The sequence below is a fragment of the Mirounga angustirostris genome, unplaced genomic scaffold (genome assembly GCF_029215605.1).
Source record: "Mirounga angustirostris isolate CCGP_5_RB_7025 unplaced genomic scaffold, mMirAng1.0.hap1 SCAF_1, whole genome shotgun sequence".
NCBI lineage: Eukaryota > Metazoa > Chordata > Mammalia > Carnivora > Phocidae > Mirounga > Mirounga angustirostris.
Genome location: NW_026991709.1, coordinates 159,642,557 through 159,661,385, shown reverse-complemented (window position 1 = coordinate 159,661,385; position 18,829 = coordinate 159,642,557). Strand labels below are relative to the sequence as shown.

At 54.6% G+C, this 18,829-nt stretch overlaps 2 protein-coding genes across 3 annotated transcripts in view; one reads left to right on the top strand and one right to left on the bottom strand.

The window, feature by feature from the left end:
- Nucleotides 1–753: 753 nt before the first annotated feature.
- On the top strand, nt 754–1,338 carry GP9 (glycoprotein IX platelet). The gene has a single exon (XM_045904243.3). The coding sequence runs from the start codon at nt 754–756 to the stop codon at nt 1,285–1,287; it is 534 nt and encodes a 177-aa protein (XP_045760199.1). The 3' UTR covers nt 1,288–1,338.
- Nucleotides 1,339–9,718: 8,380 nt separating this feature from the next.
- RAB43 (RAB43, member RAS oncogene family) overlaps nt 9,719–18,829 on the bottom strand; it is a 40,158-nt gene continuing 31,047 nt past the window's right edge. For both annotated transcript variants that reach the window (XM_064591388.1, XM_045904241.3), the window contains exon 3: nt 9,719–17,402. In XM_064591388.1, coding sequence (XP_064447458.1) covers nt 17,152–17,402 — 251 coding nt within the window. In that variant the 3' untranslated portion in view covers nt 9,719–17,151. The remainder of the gene's footprint in view (nt 17,403–18,829) is intronic.

The window sequence follows — 18,829 nt, the reverse complement described above, 5'->3', positions numbered from 1 at the left end:
CCTGGTGGGGAGAGCCCGTCTGAGGAAGGGGAAGCAATCGTAGGAAAGTCAGCAAACCAGGCAAGAGCCCGGAGCTCATGAGGCCTGAGTTGGAGTCCGTTCTCTGACACAGACCGCTGGGTGACCCTGCACGAGTCATTCTCTGTCTCCAGGCCTCAATTTCCCCAACTCTGAGTATTGGCCTAGATGTGTGGCTTTCCAGAGGGAACGCCTTCTGGGCTGCCTCCTGGTCCCCACCTCAGCATCCTCATCCTGCTGTTTTCTACATCGAGTATCACCTAAGGTTCGCTGGGCCACAGGCGAGCTGTGGGAATCGATGGGAAGAGGTGTGGTCTGTGAAGTCCACACCACTGGCCTGACCCCAGGCTTGGGCGTGGGGGCTGGGAGCAGCCTGGGGGCCAGGGGCCAGGACTAGGAAGCATCTAGCCGGCATCTGCACCTCTCCCCCCTGAGAAGGGGCTGGACCTCCTGGCCCCTTCCTAAGAGCGTTCTTACCCTCACTCCCCTCCCCACCCCTCACAGCTACGCTCCCCATCCTGCCTTCTGAGTGTCCAGGCTCAGCTAGGCCTGGGTTGGGCACACTTCACTTCCTGCAGTCTTCACCACCCCATTTCACAGAGGACAAGGCTGAGGCCTGAGAAGGGAGGTGAGTTGTCCTTTGTCCCAGGTCAGTCCCGCCGGCCATCAGCAGGGGGTGCGGACTGCCAGGCCCTCCCTCACCTCGCGGCCACTCTCCCCACAGCCAGCCTGCCAATGCCTGCCTGGGGGGCCCTGTTGCTGCTCTGGGCTGCCGCAGAGGCCACCAAGGAGTGCCCTGCAGAGTGCACCTGCCAGGCCCTGGAAACCATGGGGCTGTGGGTGGACTGCCGGGGGCGGGGGCTCACGGCCCTGCCCGCCCTGCCGGCCCACACCCGCCACCTCCTGCTGGCCAATAACAGCCTTAGCTCCGTGCCCCCCGGCGCCTTCGACCACCTGCCCCAGCTGCAGATCCTCAATGTGACACAGAACCCCTGGCACTGCGACTGCAGCCTCACCTACCTGCGTCTCTGGCTGGAGGACCGCACGCCCGAGGCCTTGCTGCACGTCCGCTGCGCCAGCCCCGAGCTTGCCACCGCCCGCCCGCTGGGCCAGCTGACGGGCTTCGAGCTGGGCAGCTGCGGCTGGCGGCTCCCGGCGTCCTGGACCTACCCGGGGCTCTGGTGGGATGTGCTGCTGGTTGTCGTGGCCACGCTGGGCCTGGCTCTCCTGGCCGGCCTGCTGTGCACCGCTACAGAGATCCTCAACTGAGCCCAGGCCCCCAGGGTCACCCCTCCCCAGACCCCGCCCGGCCTGGGCAGCCCAAGCCACCAGTAACTCAAAATAAACTGGCTGCTCAACCATTTTATCCAAGTTCAGGTTTTTGGGTTTTTTCCTCTCAGCACCCACGTCTGGCTCTTTCTGGAAAACTGGGTCCGTTTTGTTATAACCAGATACCAATTGGGCCTTCTCTGTCCCCCCGGTTCCTAGTAAAATGGGCTGTCCCCCCTCCTCCACACCAGCCTCCCCCAGTCCCACAGTCTGTGGACATCCCGAGCCCCTCCTCCGTGCCTGACGGGTCCCAGGACTCCGGTCCTCACGCTCTCCTCTGTCCTGGCCCCTGCTTCCTGCATGGGCCACGCCGGAGGGCCCAGGCAAATTTCACATGAGCGTCCAGCTGCCCTCCCAATTCCACAGAAAGCGTGCTCTCCCAACACAGCAGTGAGCAGAGCAGGAGACACGGAAGACCCTGCGAGGGTAGGAGAAGAGCCATTCCCGTCTCTCTGACAGACACACCCTGAGAGGCACATCACCGTTTCCAAAGCGGCCTTTGGCCACGAAGACACCTGCTCCCCTGGCCCCATCCTTTCTCACCTTCTCTTATAAGCTCTCTCTCCTTTTCCTCCTCTCTAGCCAGCCCTCGTCAGAAACAAAACAACAAATTCTTCCCTTTCTCATGGAAACAACTCCAGGTGCTGACATCAGACACCTGCAAACCGGAGTCCCCCTTCCAGCCCCAGCAATGGCCACCAAATTCGTCAAACAAGACACTTCTCTCCCTCAGAGGAATTCTGGTGCCAGCTGTTAAACTAATGAACTTTCCTCCACAGCATGAGAGAATACTTCCAGGCCTGTTCCTGGCCACCCCAAATCCAGATAGAATTACACTGAGGTCCTTCCCTTGAGGAGGTCCGTGCGGTGGACCTGTGGCTCGGAGGGTGCCACAGGGAAGGCCAGTGGGCACAGAGCACCCACTGGAGGACACTGAGCCGCAGAGGTGAGGCTGGAGCCGGGGGCCCAAACTCAGCGGAGGGGAGGGGCTGTAGGGAGAGGTGGGGCCTGCGGGAAACCGGAGGGCCCGTGTTCCACCTAATGCCTCCCCGCGGAGGTGTGGACCCAAGCACCCAGGCTTCCCATTCTTCCAGGGGGGTTAGAAATCTGCATCTGTGTGTGAAATCTCTGACTCAAGTGTTGGCAACGAAATCCAACAAAAAATGTTGCGGAAATAACAGCACACATAAAACGTAGTAATCGGCTGGATGGAGTCCACAGGCTGGGAGTGTGGGATTTCTGCAGTTGGAGCCAGCGGCTACAGGGCTCCCATGAGAATGGGAGAAGCTGGCTTCTCCTCACCGGGCCCTTAGTTTGTGCGCGGCCCCGCGTGAAGCACCTGCCGTGGGTCATTCTTCTGTACTCCGTGAGGAAGGCACTGCTCGCCCACACTGGGCGGAGGACACAGGCCTAGGACCCCTGACAGTCACTTCGCAGGCATGATCCCAGACAGCTTCCCCTTCACACCTGAAAAGTGCCCCCTTGAAAGCTTCTGAAACTAGTGACCTTCAGCCCCCCAGTGTCCTTGTGGGATGCCCCTATATTCTGCTCCTGCTCCCTCCTGAGGCCAACACATGCAGCCACAGGTCTGGGCACAGGGCGATCAGAAGCCTTGACTCTGCTGGCCGAGCGGCTGGCCCCGTGAGAACTTGCCAGGAGCCTGAGCAGCACCGCATCACCAATGCAGGGGGGCGACACCGCTGCGGGCAGAGGGGAAGGGAGGGGCTGCCAGCGGCCGGGCGGGGATCTCCCCAGGTGGGTGGCGGATTCAGACGAGAATCCCCAGGGAAACAGGTGCACTGGGAGCTTCAATTAGCCTCCTCCATTGTCCCCACGGTCCTTGTCCCAGGCCAGCAAAGTGGCCACCACAGAGCCATGTACACAGTCCCCACTGCTCCACAGCCACCAAACCAGCAACCACAGATCCCGCCGCCGCCGCCCCCACCGACCATGCCCCGCTGACCACTGCTGTCCCCTGCAGGCCTGCAGGTCCCCGCCACCCCTGACGGCTGGGCGCAACACCCCCAGCACCGCCACCACTGGCGCCCACATGGCCTGCTCGCCGGCCTCACGCTTGCCTCCCCTCACCCTCTCCTCTGCAGCCACAGAAGAGCAGCCCTGTGAGGCGACACCGCCCCCCAGCCCCTACCACCTCGGTCACCACTAGCACCAGACAGCCACGGACCTTTGCCCCATTATAAGCAAAATGCCATCTCTGCCACCGCCGTCCCACGGTCTCTGTGACCGCATCCTCATGACCATCTCCTTCACGAGCATTTTCAAAATCAAGCTGCACGTGGAGAATTTGTCGAGGCGACTTTGACCGGCTGCCGTGAGCACCCCCACCTTCCGGGCGGCTGACCCCCTCCACTGATCGCCGGGGCGGGCCGTTCCCCAGCAGGCCTCTGCCCCACTGCAGGCTCCCGCTGAGCCCAGCTCCCGCGCCCGCTCGCGGCCCTCCTCTGGTCCTCTGCGCTCCTCCGGCCAGCGGGCGAGCAGAGAGCGAGGGGCAAGCACGACGTTGGTGGCCGGCCTCGCCGTGGTAGCGATGGCTCTCGCAAGCAGCCGTTGTCTGGGACCAGGAGCCGGCCCCGCCCTAACCGCCGGGAGCCCTGGCACCTGCCACAGCAGCAGGGGGGCATCTGGCCGCCGTGGGCCCCGCGAGGTCTAGGCGAAGCTGACGGCGCTTGATCAGAAGGTGGAGCCGCTGTCAAGAGGGCATTTGTAAAGGGTGGGCACTCTCGGGGGGTACACGCTGAGTCTTGGCCCTGAGCCGCAGCCACATCCAGCCGCTAACACAGTGCCCGTCTCCCGTGTTTTGCATATACACTCAGCCATACCTCCTGTGAGTGCATGTGCGCGCACAGTCTCCCAGCCGGGACCCTCACCCTCTCCAGCCCCTGCGGATACACGCCAAACCAGATGAGGGCTAATTCCTTGTCAAGCGAAGAATGCACTCCATCTCTTGCAAAGGGCCTGAGCCCATCCTGTGTGTGGCCCGAGATGGCAGAGAGCAGAACGTGGAAGACTCTGTCCTCACCCAGCTCTGCCCCAGCGAGGGAACAGTGAGTCCGTGGCCTGGAGAATCTTCGAAGAACAGCGTCTGACTCGACAGACACCCCCGGCCTCTGATTGGCAGCTTTCTAAACATCTTTGGGGATGGAATCCTCATTTTCATTCACTACAGGTAATAAGCAGGGACAACTTACAGCAGGCTTTGTGAAATGTCTCAAAATCTTGGGAAGGTCTCATTTTTTAAGCTAGATCTCTAGTAAAGTGGGTTAAATTCAGAGAGGAAAGCTGAACTGTATTACCTTCTTAATTTAAAAAATTAAAATACCTCAGAGTTGTCAGGGCAACAACATAGAAGTATCCAGATGGAGTCCCTGATGGCCCCAGTGACCCTGTTTTTGTTCAGACTCTTACAGGGATGTAAATAAAATCCTGTTCCTTTCTTTTAGGTCTGCGTATCCCTACTAAGCAGGAAACAAGTGAGGTTTACAAAGACATCATGAAACGATAAGTGAGGCTCTGAGGTTCAGCCAACCTGCTGGATTCTTTATCGAATGCTTCAGGGGGCCGATCGGTGAGTAAAAGCAAAAGCAAGAATACATGCATTTGATGCTTTTGGTTCTGAAAAGAACTCCCTGCACCTGCATCACAACCTGAGTAACTAGTCCTTACTTTGAGTCCAGAAAGTGTGAATTACCTTATAGAGTTTTTTAACCAAGTCTTTATATATTTATGTAGTATCCTTCAACAAACGTGGATCACTTTATTCTGTAACTGAAGCCACCCATTCATTTTGTCTTTAAAAAGTCTGGAGTGGGGGCGCCTGGGTGGCTCAGTTGGTTAAGCGACTGCCTTCGGCTCAGGTCATGATCCTGGAGTCCCGGGATCGAGTCCCACATCGGGCTCCCTGCTCAGCAGGGAGTCTGCCTCTCTCTCTGACCCTCCCCCCTCTCATGCTCTCTATCTCATTCTCTCTCTCAAATAAATAAATAAAATCTTTAAAAAAATAAAAAATAAAAAAAATAAAAAGTCTGGAGTGGAGACTCGAGGGAGGGGGGGAATGGGGAGTTGTCTGACAAGTATCAAGTTTTAGTTTTGCAAGAACTAAGATGAAAACGTTCTGGAGGTGGATGGTGGTGATGATTGCACAAGCACTCAACACTACTCAACTGTACACTTAAAAACGCTTAAGATGGTAAATTTTATGTATATTTTATCACAATTTTTTTAAAGGTCTGGAGTGATGGTTTTCAAACTTTTTTAGTGGTAAGACCTTTTTTCCCACAAACCCTTAGACAGTACTTGGTATATGAAATAAAGTGGCTCAATCTGGTTGGACGGGAGTCTAACTGCCGCCCTTCCCTCCTTCTCCATCTCTGCCCTTTGTGGGCGATTGAAAAGCTTCAAGACTCTTAAAAAGCCCATTTATGAAATACAGATCTAGAGCTTTAGTGGGGTATTAAAATTCAGTTTAAAAAAACAAGTATAACGAAGTGTCACTGAGAATATAAGGTCTGAAAAATGGAAAGAGGTCCCCACTTGAGAACAGCAAGATTCAGTCTTCCCAGTCTTCCCTTTATTCTCTAAATTCAATTTCATCCCAATCAAAATTTTGGCTATAGAACCTGACATCTAAGGGATGAGACCGACACCACCTCAAACTCCTTATCAATCCTCATGAGAGATTTAAGCAGAAAGCCAGATAAAGCCAGGACAACAGCTTGGAGAGGCGTTGGTGATGCGTACAGAACCTTCCCCAGACTCTGCTTACACTGGGCATACTGCCCGAGTGGGACAGTCTCCTCTCCCAGCCCCAAGCCCCACTGAAATTACTAGGGGATTGTAAAAAAGGGATAAACCCACAAGGACCAGGTTAGTGGAGGAGACAACAGCAGGAAAGTGATGCCCACAAGGTTCTATAAGACGGAGAGTTGGGCAAAGGATCCACAGCTGTCTGAGCAGCTGAGAGAAGCCACCCCCACCCCCGCCAGCCTGCAGAGGGAGCCCAAGGAGGGGCAGCCCCGTCGCCCCACAGAACCCCCAGGAGGCTCCACGCTCCCTTTATGCAATTGGGATATGACTTTTATTCAGAAATGAAACAAAAGAATTTTTTAAGGTCTGCAAGATGATAACACTTTATATGATTTTCAATCATGATAACAAAATTCAAATATAACAAACTGCACAAATGAGCCCAGCAAGACTAATGACACAATGCTCCTTCAAAGCAGCAAGGGCGTACTAAAGCTGTCATATAGATCCTAAACATATTTCTATTATGCTTAGGTTACAAGCTCTTGCGCAAAAGCAATCGGAATAGTTCACATCCAGGAAAAACACACAGAACCTTTAAAATAGAATGTATCCTTTTATTAAGCAACTTTGTAGAAAAACAGGATATTATAAAAAGTAAGACTTTTTCATAGCACCAACCACTTTATATTTTAAAAAGTGAACACGCAAATAGGAATTTGCTTTCATTGCTAGGTTGCGCAGATTTTAACAAGATCAGATCACGGGGGAGGCTAGGGGCTGAGAACGAAGCACTGGCTGAAAATCGGGCTCAGAGCACTTGGAACCCACAGGTGCCCTCCCCAACTTCCATCTTGACATGACCACCACTTTGCCCCAACCCTGCAGGAAAGAGGAGATGTGTTTTCAGAGACACCAAGAAGAGAGACTCCAGGCCTGGGACAGCAGGCAGGGCAGTGAGGTTCTGCCATCACCACCCGCCCCCAGAAGGAGACAGAAGATCCTTACTGCACAAACAGAAAGGCCTGGGAGAAAAGACCTTCAGGCACAGACATCTGAGGACCCTGCCCTAGTGGAAAGGCCAGATTGACCCCGATTACCTTATAGGAAGAAGCCCACCCATCATAGGACCCACGCATCCAGCCAGGCTCCAGAAGCTTTCAATACAGGGGACAGTCAGGGGTGACCAGGCTGAAGAAAGCCCCCAGCATGTTCAAAACAAACAACAGGAAAAAGGAACACTGAGCAAAGAACAGGAGAAAACTTAAAAACTTGTTTTGGAAACAGCAAAACACCCAGTGGCTCCTTGGAGTAATGAATGACTCTAGGTCTGGGGCAGAAAATGCACAATATATGCCAGAAAGCAAAGAAGCACTCAAGACCAATGGGTCATGGCAAAGAACTCAGGAGCCTGCTTGAAAGGAGTCTCAGTATCCAGAGATGGAATAACTGGAGCATTAAAAAGAATGATGGCTTCAGTGGATTAACCCACTGACTATGTTCCTTTGTAGAAGCACACACACACATATTCGGTATGTTTTTATCTTTTTTTAAGATTTTATTTGTTTAGGGGCGCGTGGGTGGCTCAGTCGTTAGGTGTCTGCCTTCGGCTCAGGTCATGGTCCCAGGGTCCTGGGATCGAGCCCCGCATCGGGCTCCCTGCTCTATGGGGAAGCCTGCTTCTCCCTCTCCCACTCCCCCTGCTTGTGTTCCCTCTCTTCACTGTGTCTCTCTCTGTCAAGTAAATAAATAAAATGATTTTATTTATTTACTTGACAGAGAGATAGAGAGAGAGCACAAGTAGGCAGAGAGGCAGGCAGAGGGAAGGGAGAAGCAGGCTCCCCGCTGAGCAGGGAGCCCAACGTGGGTCTCAAGCTCAGGACCCTGAGATCATGACCTGAGCTGAAGGCGGCTGCTTAACCGACTGAGGCACCCAGGTGCCCCATATATTCGATACATTTTAATCCATCGAAGCCATTATACTTTTGTTGGCTCAAATAATCCCAGCTAGTGTATACGGAAGGGATGACTTTAACATGAAGGGTGAGCAGGAGTTAGATGGCGCCATTTTTGCAACCCCCTGATGAAATGACTGGTTCAGGCAGTGATGGTTAACAGATGGTAAAAGCATTAGGTGAAAGGCTGATGAAGAACCTTACAAGAAGGCCCGAGGTGGGCACCACCTGAACCCCTCAGATCAATCCCAATACATTAAAAGTGGGACGCCCTGCCACTATGTGCTTCCTGGCATGAGCAAAAGGTACAAATCACACCATCCCTATTCTTGCCAAGAATCCAATCGAACCACCAGTTTCCAGGAAGTACAGGGGAGAGAAAAACATGCTAAAGAACACCATCGGGGCATAATCAGCCAAACCCAAAACCTGAGAGGGGAAGCTACAGGCAAATGACCCAGTTTCATCAACAAGTAAGTGGCATGAAAAAAAATAAAAGAAGGGAATACTATTTTAGATTAAAAGAGACTTAAAAAGAGATACACACCCAAATCTGATAACCATCAACAACAACCAAAAACAAAAATAGAAGACTTTTTTTTTGAGCAATTGGTGAACTTTCATATGGACAGATCCAGGATGACTTGGAGGAATTATGATTACTTTTATTAGGTGGAGTAATGGCATTATTCTGCTTGCCTGCTTGCTTTTAGATTCATAGTGACCAATTTGGATGAAATGCCTCCTGTCTGTGATTTGCATTAAAATACTCCCGTTGAAAAGGGGGGCGGGTAGATGCGGCCAATGTGGCAAGACTATGAGGGTTGTTGAAGGCGGGCAGTGGGTACACAGGGCTGGGCCGCACTCTCTGCCTTTGTGGGTATTTGGAAAGTCTCAGAATTAAAGCAAATATCATGTATCACATATGTGATTTTTAAGTAAAAAAACAAAAAAAAACCCCCCACCAAATAAGTAAGAAAATCCATGACCGATTATCAATCCACCATGCCAAAGTTCTCCCTGAAACTACTGAACGAGGTTATGAGTGATGAAAACTATGAGTAAAATAATTTCCAAAAACCCTTATCAGATTTATTACTTATTTCCCACATGAGCACGTATCTGTATGTATGTGTGGATGTCAATAGCTTGATAGAGATCTATAGTTACACATGCTTATGTAATATATATCAACAGGATATATATAAAATATGCTATATGTTACTCAAAAAGCAGCATAGTTCCATTTTTAAAGATTTGTAAAAGAGAGAAAAGAAGGAGGAAGTTCTTCATAGCTCCGTTTTAACACAATCACCCTTAACATTTTCATGTCCAGACCCTATTGATATTACATTAATTGCTAACACTTCTTGACTTGGGTATTCTGAATCCTTCGATGAATATAGCATCACATTTTTAATGTTATGTTGTTTTCATGACTCTTCTGAAGTGTACTGTGTCTTTCTATGACAAATGTAGTAGATGTTGATCATAGAAGACCGAAAGTGTAGAAAGGCAAAAGGAAGACCCAGCCCTTCACGGAGAGATTGTCCTTCACCTACAATGCTCAGACATACTGTCTAAAGTACTCTGCAGCAAGGGACGGCTGCCTCCCAGTTTCCCTTTGTATAGAAATAAGGCTGTCATGGATATTCCTGTGCATAGAGGTTTTATTATTCTTAAGATTCGTTCCTTGAGATAGATCGCCATATGGTTTCTGTTATTTTCAGAAATGTCCACTTAGAACCGGGTCCCTTTTGTCGAATGTATACCTGAGTACATTGCAGGCTGTCAGGCCAGCCACATCCCATCCCACTAAATCCAAAGGTCCCTCCCAGGATTTCAGGGGGTTAAGGAACAACCCTAGAGCCCAACATCCAGGGCTCAAATCTTCTCTCTGCTGTTCACTGGATGTGCATTTGAGGCAAGTCCTTAAATTCTCTTGTGAATTCACATAGAAACCTTTCAATAAATTTCAGACTCTGCCAACTGAAGAGGCTGTAAACAGCATTCCAATAGAAGTTTCAAGATTCCAGACTCGCAAAGTGGGCAGCCTTCCCCTGTCTACTCACGCCCCCACACAATGTGCCACATTTGGGTGCAGATGTGAATATAGATTTTTTTCTGACTGAAGGGTCTACAGCTTACAGTGGTCAGAGATCCAGAAAAGATCAAGAATCCCTGTCACACACGATAAGCTCAAATGTTGCCAGATGGGGTTGGAGTTTGCTGGACGAATGTTGGGTGTTAGGTGGGCCCAAGTGACCCCACGGGTTCTGACTCTGTCAGAGTCAGAGCTTTGCCAAGGAGCCAGCCACCAGCCCTTTGCCCTTGATGTCCACAGATCGAGTCGGTGCCTCTGCGGAGGATGGAAAACACACTTCAGGGGTAAATGGGCAAGAACCTTCAGGCCTTCTTCTTTAGGAAGAACCTAAAAACTTCTGAAACATGAAGGCCTGCCCAGGGGCCACCTGGGTGGGATGGGCAGGCTGTGTAGACCAGTGCTCCTCAAACTGTAACATGCACCCAGATCCCTTGGGGATCTTACTCCAATCTTGAATCAGGAGCTCTGGGGTGGACACTGAGATCCTGCATTTCTAACCAGCTCCTGGATGACACGGGGCTGTGAGCAGAAGGCTGGAGCATGCCGGCCCCACTCACCAGCTTCCAGGAGCTAACTCACCAGTCCCATGACTGCCCTCTCTCCTGGCCTCCTTTGCCGGGTCCATGTCTCCTGATGTCCCCTCAGCCCTGCACACAGACCCTCCAGCTCCCTTGTAGGTGCTGCTGACACATGCTGATGAGTAAGCGGCTTTGAACTGGGAACCTCTACGTCTGCAGCTTGTTCCCTGGGAACCATACTGAGGTGACGGTCGCCTCGGGATGCCAGGTGCAGAGTCACCGCTGGGGACAGAGGCCCGAAGCACACAGCCCGGGTGTGGGAGGGATGGGACCCATCCCGGGCTCCCTCTCAGAGCTGAGAGCTGAGGTGGGCGGGCGGTGCTGTCCTCACCACAGCCCCGAGTGGCCTGGGTCAGAGCACACGCGGATGCCCAGGAAGCACCGGTCGGGGCCAAGCCTGCCCTCTGGGCGGGGTCTGTTCTTTCCAGAAGAACAGGAGCCGACAGCAGAGACGGGACTTGGCAGTCTCTGGGGCTGTGTGTATGTGTGTTTGTGGGGGGCTCCACAGACTCTGGAGGGCTCCTGGGAGCGTCTGGGAGTCAGCGTCAGGACCAGGTGGTTGTCCTTTGGGGCCGGGCCCCATCTCGGACTGTGTGTCAACAGGGGGCCCTGCTTGGAGAAGCCCAGGACACAGCGGGGAGCTGGGCTCTTCGGGTGGGTCTGGGGGTCTGCCTGTCAGGGGAGCGGCGGGTCAGGGAACGCAGAGCCCCGTGTGGCTGGGGGTGGCGAGTGTCAGGGGAGAGCGTGGCCAGGCCGTGGACAGCGCTGACGGGCCCCTCGAGGGAGCCTGAGGGCAGCAGGGAGCCGGGCAGAGCCAAGCAAGGGGGTGACCCGGTCAGCGTGTGACCTGCTTTAGGAAGCCGGTCAGCCGGTGTGGAGCCGGATGTGGAGGCAGGAGCCAGGGCAGCTGGAGGCCGGCTGGCGTGGGGAGTGGGGAGTGGCCGCGTGGGAAAGGTGACAAGAGGGTGAGGAGAGGAGATGTGACTGGGGTGGGGCCACCTTGCATCCTGGCTTCCCTGAAGGAGGGGCTGGCGCGGTCCCTCCTCAGCTGAGCCCCTGGGTGAATGTGTGCAGGGAGCAGGGGGGAGGCGGGGTTGCGGCTTTGGGAGCCCCTAGGGGAGGGGCAGGGCCAGGCTCAGCTCTGGGACCTAGGCCCCTGGCCTCAGTTTCCCTGTTTTAAAGCCCAGGACTTTGTCCCAGGGTCAGGCAGCGCCACGGTGTGGGCAGAGGCAAGAGAGGACCCTCATCACAGCCTCTGTGGGGGCGTGTGGTGGCCCGGCTCAGACCACCCACTTAGGGGTTTTTCATCCAAGGGGCACATGCAGGCTTGGGGGCTGCCCTGCATTCAAGGACAGCAGGAAATTCAAACCACAGGCATTTCTTCTCCCTGGAAAAGGTGATGGGAAGTGCCTGGAGCGTGGCCCCTCTGGAAGGCCCAGGCTCCAGGTCTTCATCATTCAGTCAGCGGAATTACCAGGATTCTAACCTCTGGGACAGTGTTAGAATCCCTGCAGTGTACAAAGCCTCTCCCAGCTGGGATCTTGCAGTGGCTTGCCGGGTCGCAGGCAGGACAGGAATTAGCGTCCCCCATCTGAGGAAACCGAGGCTGGTGGAAAACCAAGGCCCGAGGCCCAAGGTCACGCAACTAGTCACAGCAGACCTGGGATTTGGATGGAGGTTGGTCTGACTTCCACGATGTCAGTTCTTGCCAGAGCAGGGCGTGGCAGACAGAGTACAGCATGACCCGGCCATGGTGAGCAGCCGTGCCGTGCAATCCTCATCTGGCCCCCATGTCAGCATAGGCCCCTTCTGAGAATGACCAGGAACAGACCCCAGAGTACCTGGGTGGGCTACGGATTCGTGGACTTCCTGGTGCCAGGGGCCCCAATCAGGCACTCTGCCTACTCTGTGCCTAAAACCATTCTCTGCCCTGGGAATACAGCAGGACCAGTCTGGCCCTCGTGAGGGCTCTACTGACTTGGAATAAAAGCTCTAACTTGTTACGGCTTCAAGGCTTGGGCAAGGAACTCCCAACCCCTGAGTTTATTGGCTCATCCGCAAAGAACAAGGATAGTAACACCTTCCCACAGGGTTGTAGATGAGAGATCCCAGGCCTGGTGCCCCTGGCCATCAGTGATTCATACGCAACCTGCCTCAACTCAAACCCAACTGAAGGAACCTAAGACCCAGAGAAATGCAGTAACTTGCCCAAGCTCACACGGGTATATCCCTGGCAGAGTGAGGACCCAATCCAAGCTCCTTCCTGCCCCTTAGGCACTGACTGCTTCTCAGATCCCACACTGGTCTGGGGCAGAGAAGTCTTAACAGGGCTCCCGGCAACAGAAGGGCAGTGGGCAGTGTGTAGGCCCGCCCACCCACTCTGGGCCTGGAGACTAGTCGGGGAAGCCAGCTGGGCAGGTGGAACCGTCTGTGGAGACATGGCCACCTGGGCCAGCTCTGGGCTCAAAGGTGAGATAACCAGTCTTGGGCACCATTGGCTCTTGGCAGAAATCTGTTTAATGATTTAGGAATGTGTACACTCTGGCTCTGCTGTTTCCATAAAGGCAACTTTTCCATGTTTCAAAAAATAGATTTGCTATAAAGATTTATGCATCATAAATAGGTAATGTGAAAAATCCCCAAATGCAAATGGCATCACTGGGCTTGGCTGAGGCCTTCCCCACAGCCCAACGGCCCAGGCCAGCAGGGTGCAGAGGGTCCCTGAGGCCCCATCCCTGGCAGCCCTCCTAGGAAAGAGTAACTGAATTCAATATGAATTAGGAGCTTCCTCTAGCTCCATGCCTGCTGCGGCCTGATGTCTTTGAACCCTGCTTCCAGGACAGGAACCCACCTCTTTGGCTTGGGAATCACGATCCATGTCCCTTGCCTGCCCCGCTGCTAAAACACCAGCCTTCTGGTTCTTCAGCCCGTGTCACACCGGCCCCACCCAGGCCACAGACGGTGCTCTCGCCGGGCCTGCTGGCTGCCAGGATACTTCCTGGCCCTGTCCCCTGCCTCCTCTCCCACACCCTGGCCCCTGACCCCACCTGCTCCTGCTCTTGGGTAATTTATAAACAGAGGAAGAGATTAAGCTCTCTGGCCCCAGAAGCCCTGGGCCTGCTGAGGGAGGAAACAAGAGGTGGGTCGTGTTCTGTCTCAGCACTTCCCCATTTTCTCTTACCCAAGTCTGGGTCCCCATGTGACAGAAAACGGAGGCCCAGCAGATAGTGAGGCCCCCACCCAACCCGGCCCTACAGACAGGTCGCCCAGCCGGCATGCGGTCAACCCCACACCAGCGTCAGGCCCTGAGCACTAGCATTTGTATTTGGGGCCGAAGCTGGGAAATGGCTCCCACTGAGGAAGAGGGGGACAAAGAACTCATTCTTGCCAGGGGGTACTAGGAGCAAGGGGTTAGCTTGGGGTGGGGCCAGTTCTCAGGGGTGTCCAGGTGGGTCATTTGTGGGACTCTAAACGACAGGAATAAAGGCTGGGTGACTGCGGAGGAGGGTGGGAAGGGAGCGGCCTGGACAGAGGGTGCTCCTGGGGCACAAGGTGCTGGGGAAAAGCCAGGGCAGAGCTGTGGAGGCCTTGGACATCCAGACTGAGCATAGACCGTATCCCGAGGGCCCCAGGCACCCTGGAAGGTGAGGGGGCAGCATCAGTGTGACCTTTTGCCACTGCCACGCTGACTGCAGCAGGAGGGTGCCTCGGGCTGCACCGGCTAGAAGCCCAGGGGCCAAGGAGGTCCAGGAGGCGTCCAGGGGAGGCCAGGGCCTGTCCAGAGCAGAGGGGCGGGGGGCAGCGTGGAGGTGGGATCCCAGCACTGCGGTAGGGTGGAGAGAGTGAGGAGCCTAAGACAACCCCTGGATTTCTAAGCTAAACCCCTGGCGGCCGTGGTGCCTGGAGGATGGGGTGGCAGGAGACCACGCAGCCCAGTGTTCTGGACACCTTGGAACTAAGAAAGACAGGAAAGGGAAGTGTTTTCGTGGTTGCTGGGTGAGCCAAAGGCTGCCAGTGGGCAGAAACCTCCCTGGTCCTGGCTGGGCTGGCTGCTCCCTTCTCTTCTCTGCCAAGCCTCTGCAAGGTTTCAGGCCTCCAACCCCGGGGTCTGGAGGAGGAGGGGGATGGTTTGGAGTCCAGACCCCTGTCACCAGCCAGCTGTCTGTTGCTGGGCCTGCCCTGGATCCTCATGGCAGTCCAGGGCGTCCCTGTGAAGGAGATGGAACGGAATGGCCTCCCGCGTTCCCTAGCCATCCCAGCCCTAAGGCGGAGAGGGACAACAGGTAACAATGGGTAGGGTCTGTACCTGGGCTCAGTGGGAACTGAGGCTGCAAGTCATTCATGGGGGGCAGTGGGGAGGTTAGGCCCAGGCCTATGCTCCAAGACCCCCTGCATCCCCGCCACCGCCCCCCAAAGCAGCAGGTCTCTGCAAGGTCAGGCTTCATGAGATTTCTCTTCCAGCTTGGGCCCAGGTTGAATGCCCAGCTCTGCCCAAACATCAGCCCCTAGCAGAGGTCATGGGGCTGGAGGACCTTTGCCCTTGGCTCAAATGTGCCTCAGTCATAGGCACGTTCTACTTGCAGGTAGAGCCCAGGCACTGAAGTGGAGGGGCCTGGCAGACACCAGTTCTCCCTGCCAGCAGCTGGGCCCCAGGCTCCACTCACCCCATCCCACCGGCAAGGCCAGTGAGGAAGGAAGCCAAGTGAAGTGGCCTTCTTGCTCCCAGGTCCCACCCCACCTGGCCACCAGTGGGCTGGTTCCCCTCAGTGCAGGCCCCTGCTCAGTAGCTCCTGGTCCAACCAGGTCAACATCCTTCCTCTCCAGAACCAGGCTCAGCTGTCCCAGGGCTGCCTCCCTGCCCAAAAGGGAGTCCCCAGCCCTGCCTGTCTCGGTCTCAGCCAGGGAAGCCCTCTGTGCCCGACCCTGCTTCACCAGACTGCTGTGGGTCTGGCTGCTGCAGAAGGTCTGGCTTCTGGCTCTGCAGACGGGCCTGCCTGGGCGAGGGTGTGACACAGGCCAAAGGGTGGCAGGCAAGGTGCAAGGCAAGGGAAGTCAGCTGGAGGCCTGTGGCCCACCGCTGGGGCCAGGGCTGGGCCAGGGGCGCTGTCTGGGCTCCACCTCCATGGTGTGGCCTTTCCCATGGCTCTGACAGCAGTGTACTTCCTGGAGCCCCACACGGAGGGGGGCCTAAGGGCCTAGCCTGGGCTGACACGGAGGGCCTGGGTGGTACAGGAAGATCACCTGCCTCCCCCAGCTCCATCCCTGTGATCCCCTGAACTACCCCCAGAGGACTTCCAAGAGCCCCGGTGATGCCGGCGCCCGCCTGCCTTCTAACCAGCATGCAGCACACGCCGAGGCTGTGAAGGGCGGGTGGGCCTAGGAGGATGAAACGGTCAGAGCCAGGACTGTTGGGGCCTTGTCTTCTTCTTTCGGGAAACCGTAAGCTGGACTGGAAACGGTGGGGGAGCTGTTGCTCTGAAGGTGGCAGGAGGGGCTTCTGCACAGGTCAGACTAGGTGCCCTGAGGGTCCCTCTCAGACCTTATCCTCAGGGACTTCAGCTTTTACTTTTCCCTTAAATGTCCACATTCCTATCTCATTCCCCCCAAACCCCCAAATTCTGCGAGTCGGTGCTGAAGAATCAGCTGGTTTTGCAACCCGAGTGGCAAAACTTTGGGCCCCAGGCCAGCAGACAGTCCCTGCTTGGCTGTGGGCCATGACCCCCTACTTGTGCCGATGAAAACAAGAAGCTACATGGAAAACCAGAAAACTTGAGAGATCTTGCTAAGGCAGAAGCCAAGCCCCAAGCTATCTGCGAGCTTAGAGCTGGCAGTGAAGAAAGGAAGAAGGCTCCTCGCCAGGAAGGAGTTAGGGCTTCCCCGGGGCTGTGCTCAGGAACCGAGTCTGTCGGGCTGGTTGCTCTCACTCTCTGGGGCTATGCACAGAGGCCCTGGAATGACCCGGAAGAACCCAAGGCACCAGCCACATCCCTGGAGGGCAGCAACCTGCCACCACAGCTGCAGCAAGACGCCAAGGTGGGAAATGGCCAGAACCAGTACCTGCGGCGCAGGGGAGGCACAGCCCGGCCCCTCTCCCGCTGTGGTCTAGCTGGGCAGGCACCACGAAGGACGCAGAGGGGACAGCCACCGGCCGGCAGGATGGGCCCCCACTCTACACCCTGTAGGACACCAGGTCTCCCTCAGAAGGTACCCCGCTTCTTCCTTCCTCGAAGGTAGCTTTCCCATCAAGTACCCAGGCCACGGAATGGATAATTCCAGGACTTTATCCAGCTGCTCTAGAATCGCTGGCACCATGGATGGCCAGCTCTGGAGGGGTGGGCCCGGCAGGCCAGAGAGAGAGAGAGAGGAGGTGGGGAGGCCCCTGCCTGCCTGCCCTGCACCCCGGTCAGCAGCCACAGCCCCAGCTCTCTCCGACGTCCTTGCTATCCAGCTGGATGTGGTCGGTGCCCTTCTCACTGAGCAGGGGGCCGCCGTGCCTGACCACCAGCTCCGTGGCCACCCTCACGAAGGCCTCCTCCACGTTGCTCGAGTCCTTGGCAGACGTCTCGATGGCGCACAGGATATCGTAGTGCTCCGCCAGGCTCTGCGCCTCGGCCAGTGGGACCTCGCGGAGCTCGCCCAGGTCCGACTTGTTCCCTGCAGGGAAAGGCCGGGTGCGGCTTGGTGAGGCCCACAGGCGCCAGCAAGCCCTGGCCCACCTGGCAGGGCCAAGCTGGGGGATGCCCTGCCATCCATCGCGCCCTGCCCGCCACCAACAAACACCATTTGGCATGGCCATCTCTCTTTCTCTTTAAGGAAAAAAAAAAAAAAGACCTTTTTAAATTTTAAAGTGCTTATTCTAACCTTTCGTCCCTGCTTTTTTTTTTTCCTCTTTATTCTCTTTGCCAGAGTCTCGTGTATTTTATTGCTTCTTCCCAAAGTGTAGGAGCAGTAGAGTTTGGCCAAGAGCACTTTAGAGCTGCGAGCAACGTCAGCTCCCTTTCACTTGCTCTGTGACCCTCGGTAAGTCACTTCACCCCTGAGTCTCGGTCCCCCATCTCTGATGACAGCTTCGGCACAGGGGGACCGGATGGGCAGGAAAACAGCTGGCCCGCGGCAGCATGAACAGGGAGAACTAGTGCTGTGAGGTCTGTTCTTTGCTAACATCTTGTTATGCTTATTATTTATTCTCTCCTATTTTCCTCTGGAATTCTCTTATTCACTGTGAGATCATGGTTTTCGATTATTTTGCTTTCCTGCGCAGAAGAGCACAGACTACCAGCTGACCTGAGAGCACACTTCTGGCTTCTTCTACAAGGTGTCAGACGTTTCATTATGTTCCCAAAAAATCTGGTCAACAGCTCCTTGACCCAATTTCTAGAAGAAATCTTCTAAGTCTCTAAATGGTTGACTTTTGTATTGTGACTATATAGGGAGGACAGAAAAAAAGATAACCGTCTAGAAAGATCTAAACTGTCTTTGGTAGTCTTAAATGATGCAGTAACCAATTTCAATGTGGGGAGCTTATTTGGATCCTCCTTTCAACAAACTGAAAAAAAAAGTATGTGTGCTATTTAGGAGCAATGATAAATCTGAATGCGGATCAGCTACTTGATTATATTAAGAATTTTCAGATGTGAACATGGTCTTGTTGTTAGGTACTTTTTAAGTGTTTGTATCTTTTATAGATTCATGCTGGAATATTTACAGATGAAATAGTTACGGTACTGGGATTCGCCCCAAAGCAAGACAAGGGAGGGGAAGAGATGAGGGTAGAGAAACTGGCCATAAGTTGCTCATAGCTGAAGCTGGGGGATGAATATCCAGGGTTCACTGCACTATTCTATTTTTTGTATTTGTATAAAATGCTCTATGGCAGAATGTTTTACTTTAAATGCCCTGGATAAAAGGGAAGTGTAAGGCCAGGTAAGGTGAGCTCCACTCCTGCCTGGGGAGTCCAGCTCCGCTAAGCGCTTCCCCATCCTAGGCCAGGCAGGCTGGGGAGAACCAAGCACCACCCTTTCCCCAGCCGGAGCTATATCCAGGCCCCATCTGTACAATCTCGTCTTGGAAGAATCAGCCTG

Coding starts and splice junctions, on each gene's coding strand:
- GP9 (XM_045904243.3), top strand. CDS start 754: ATGCCTGCCTGGGGGGCCCTGTTGCTGCTCTGGGCTGCCGCAGAGGCC.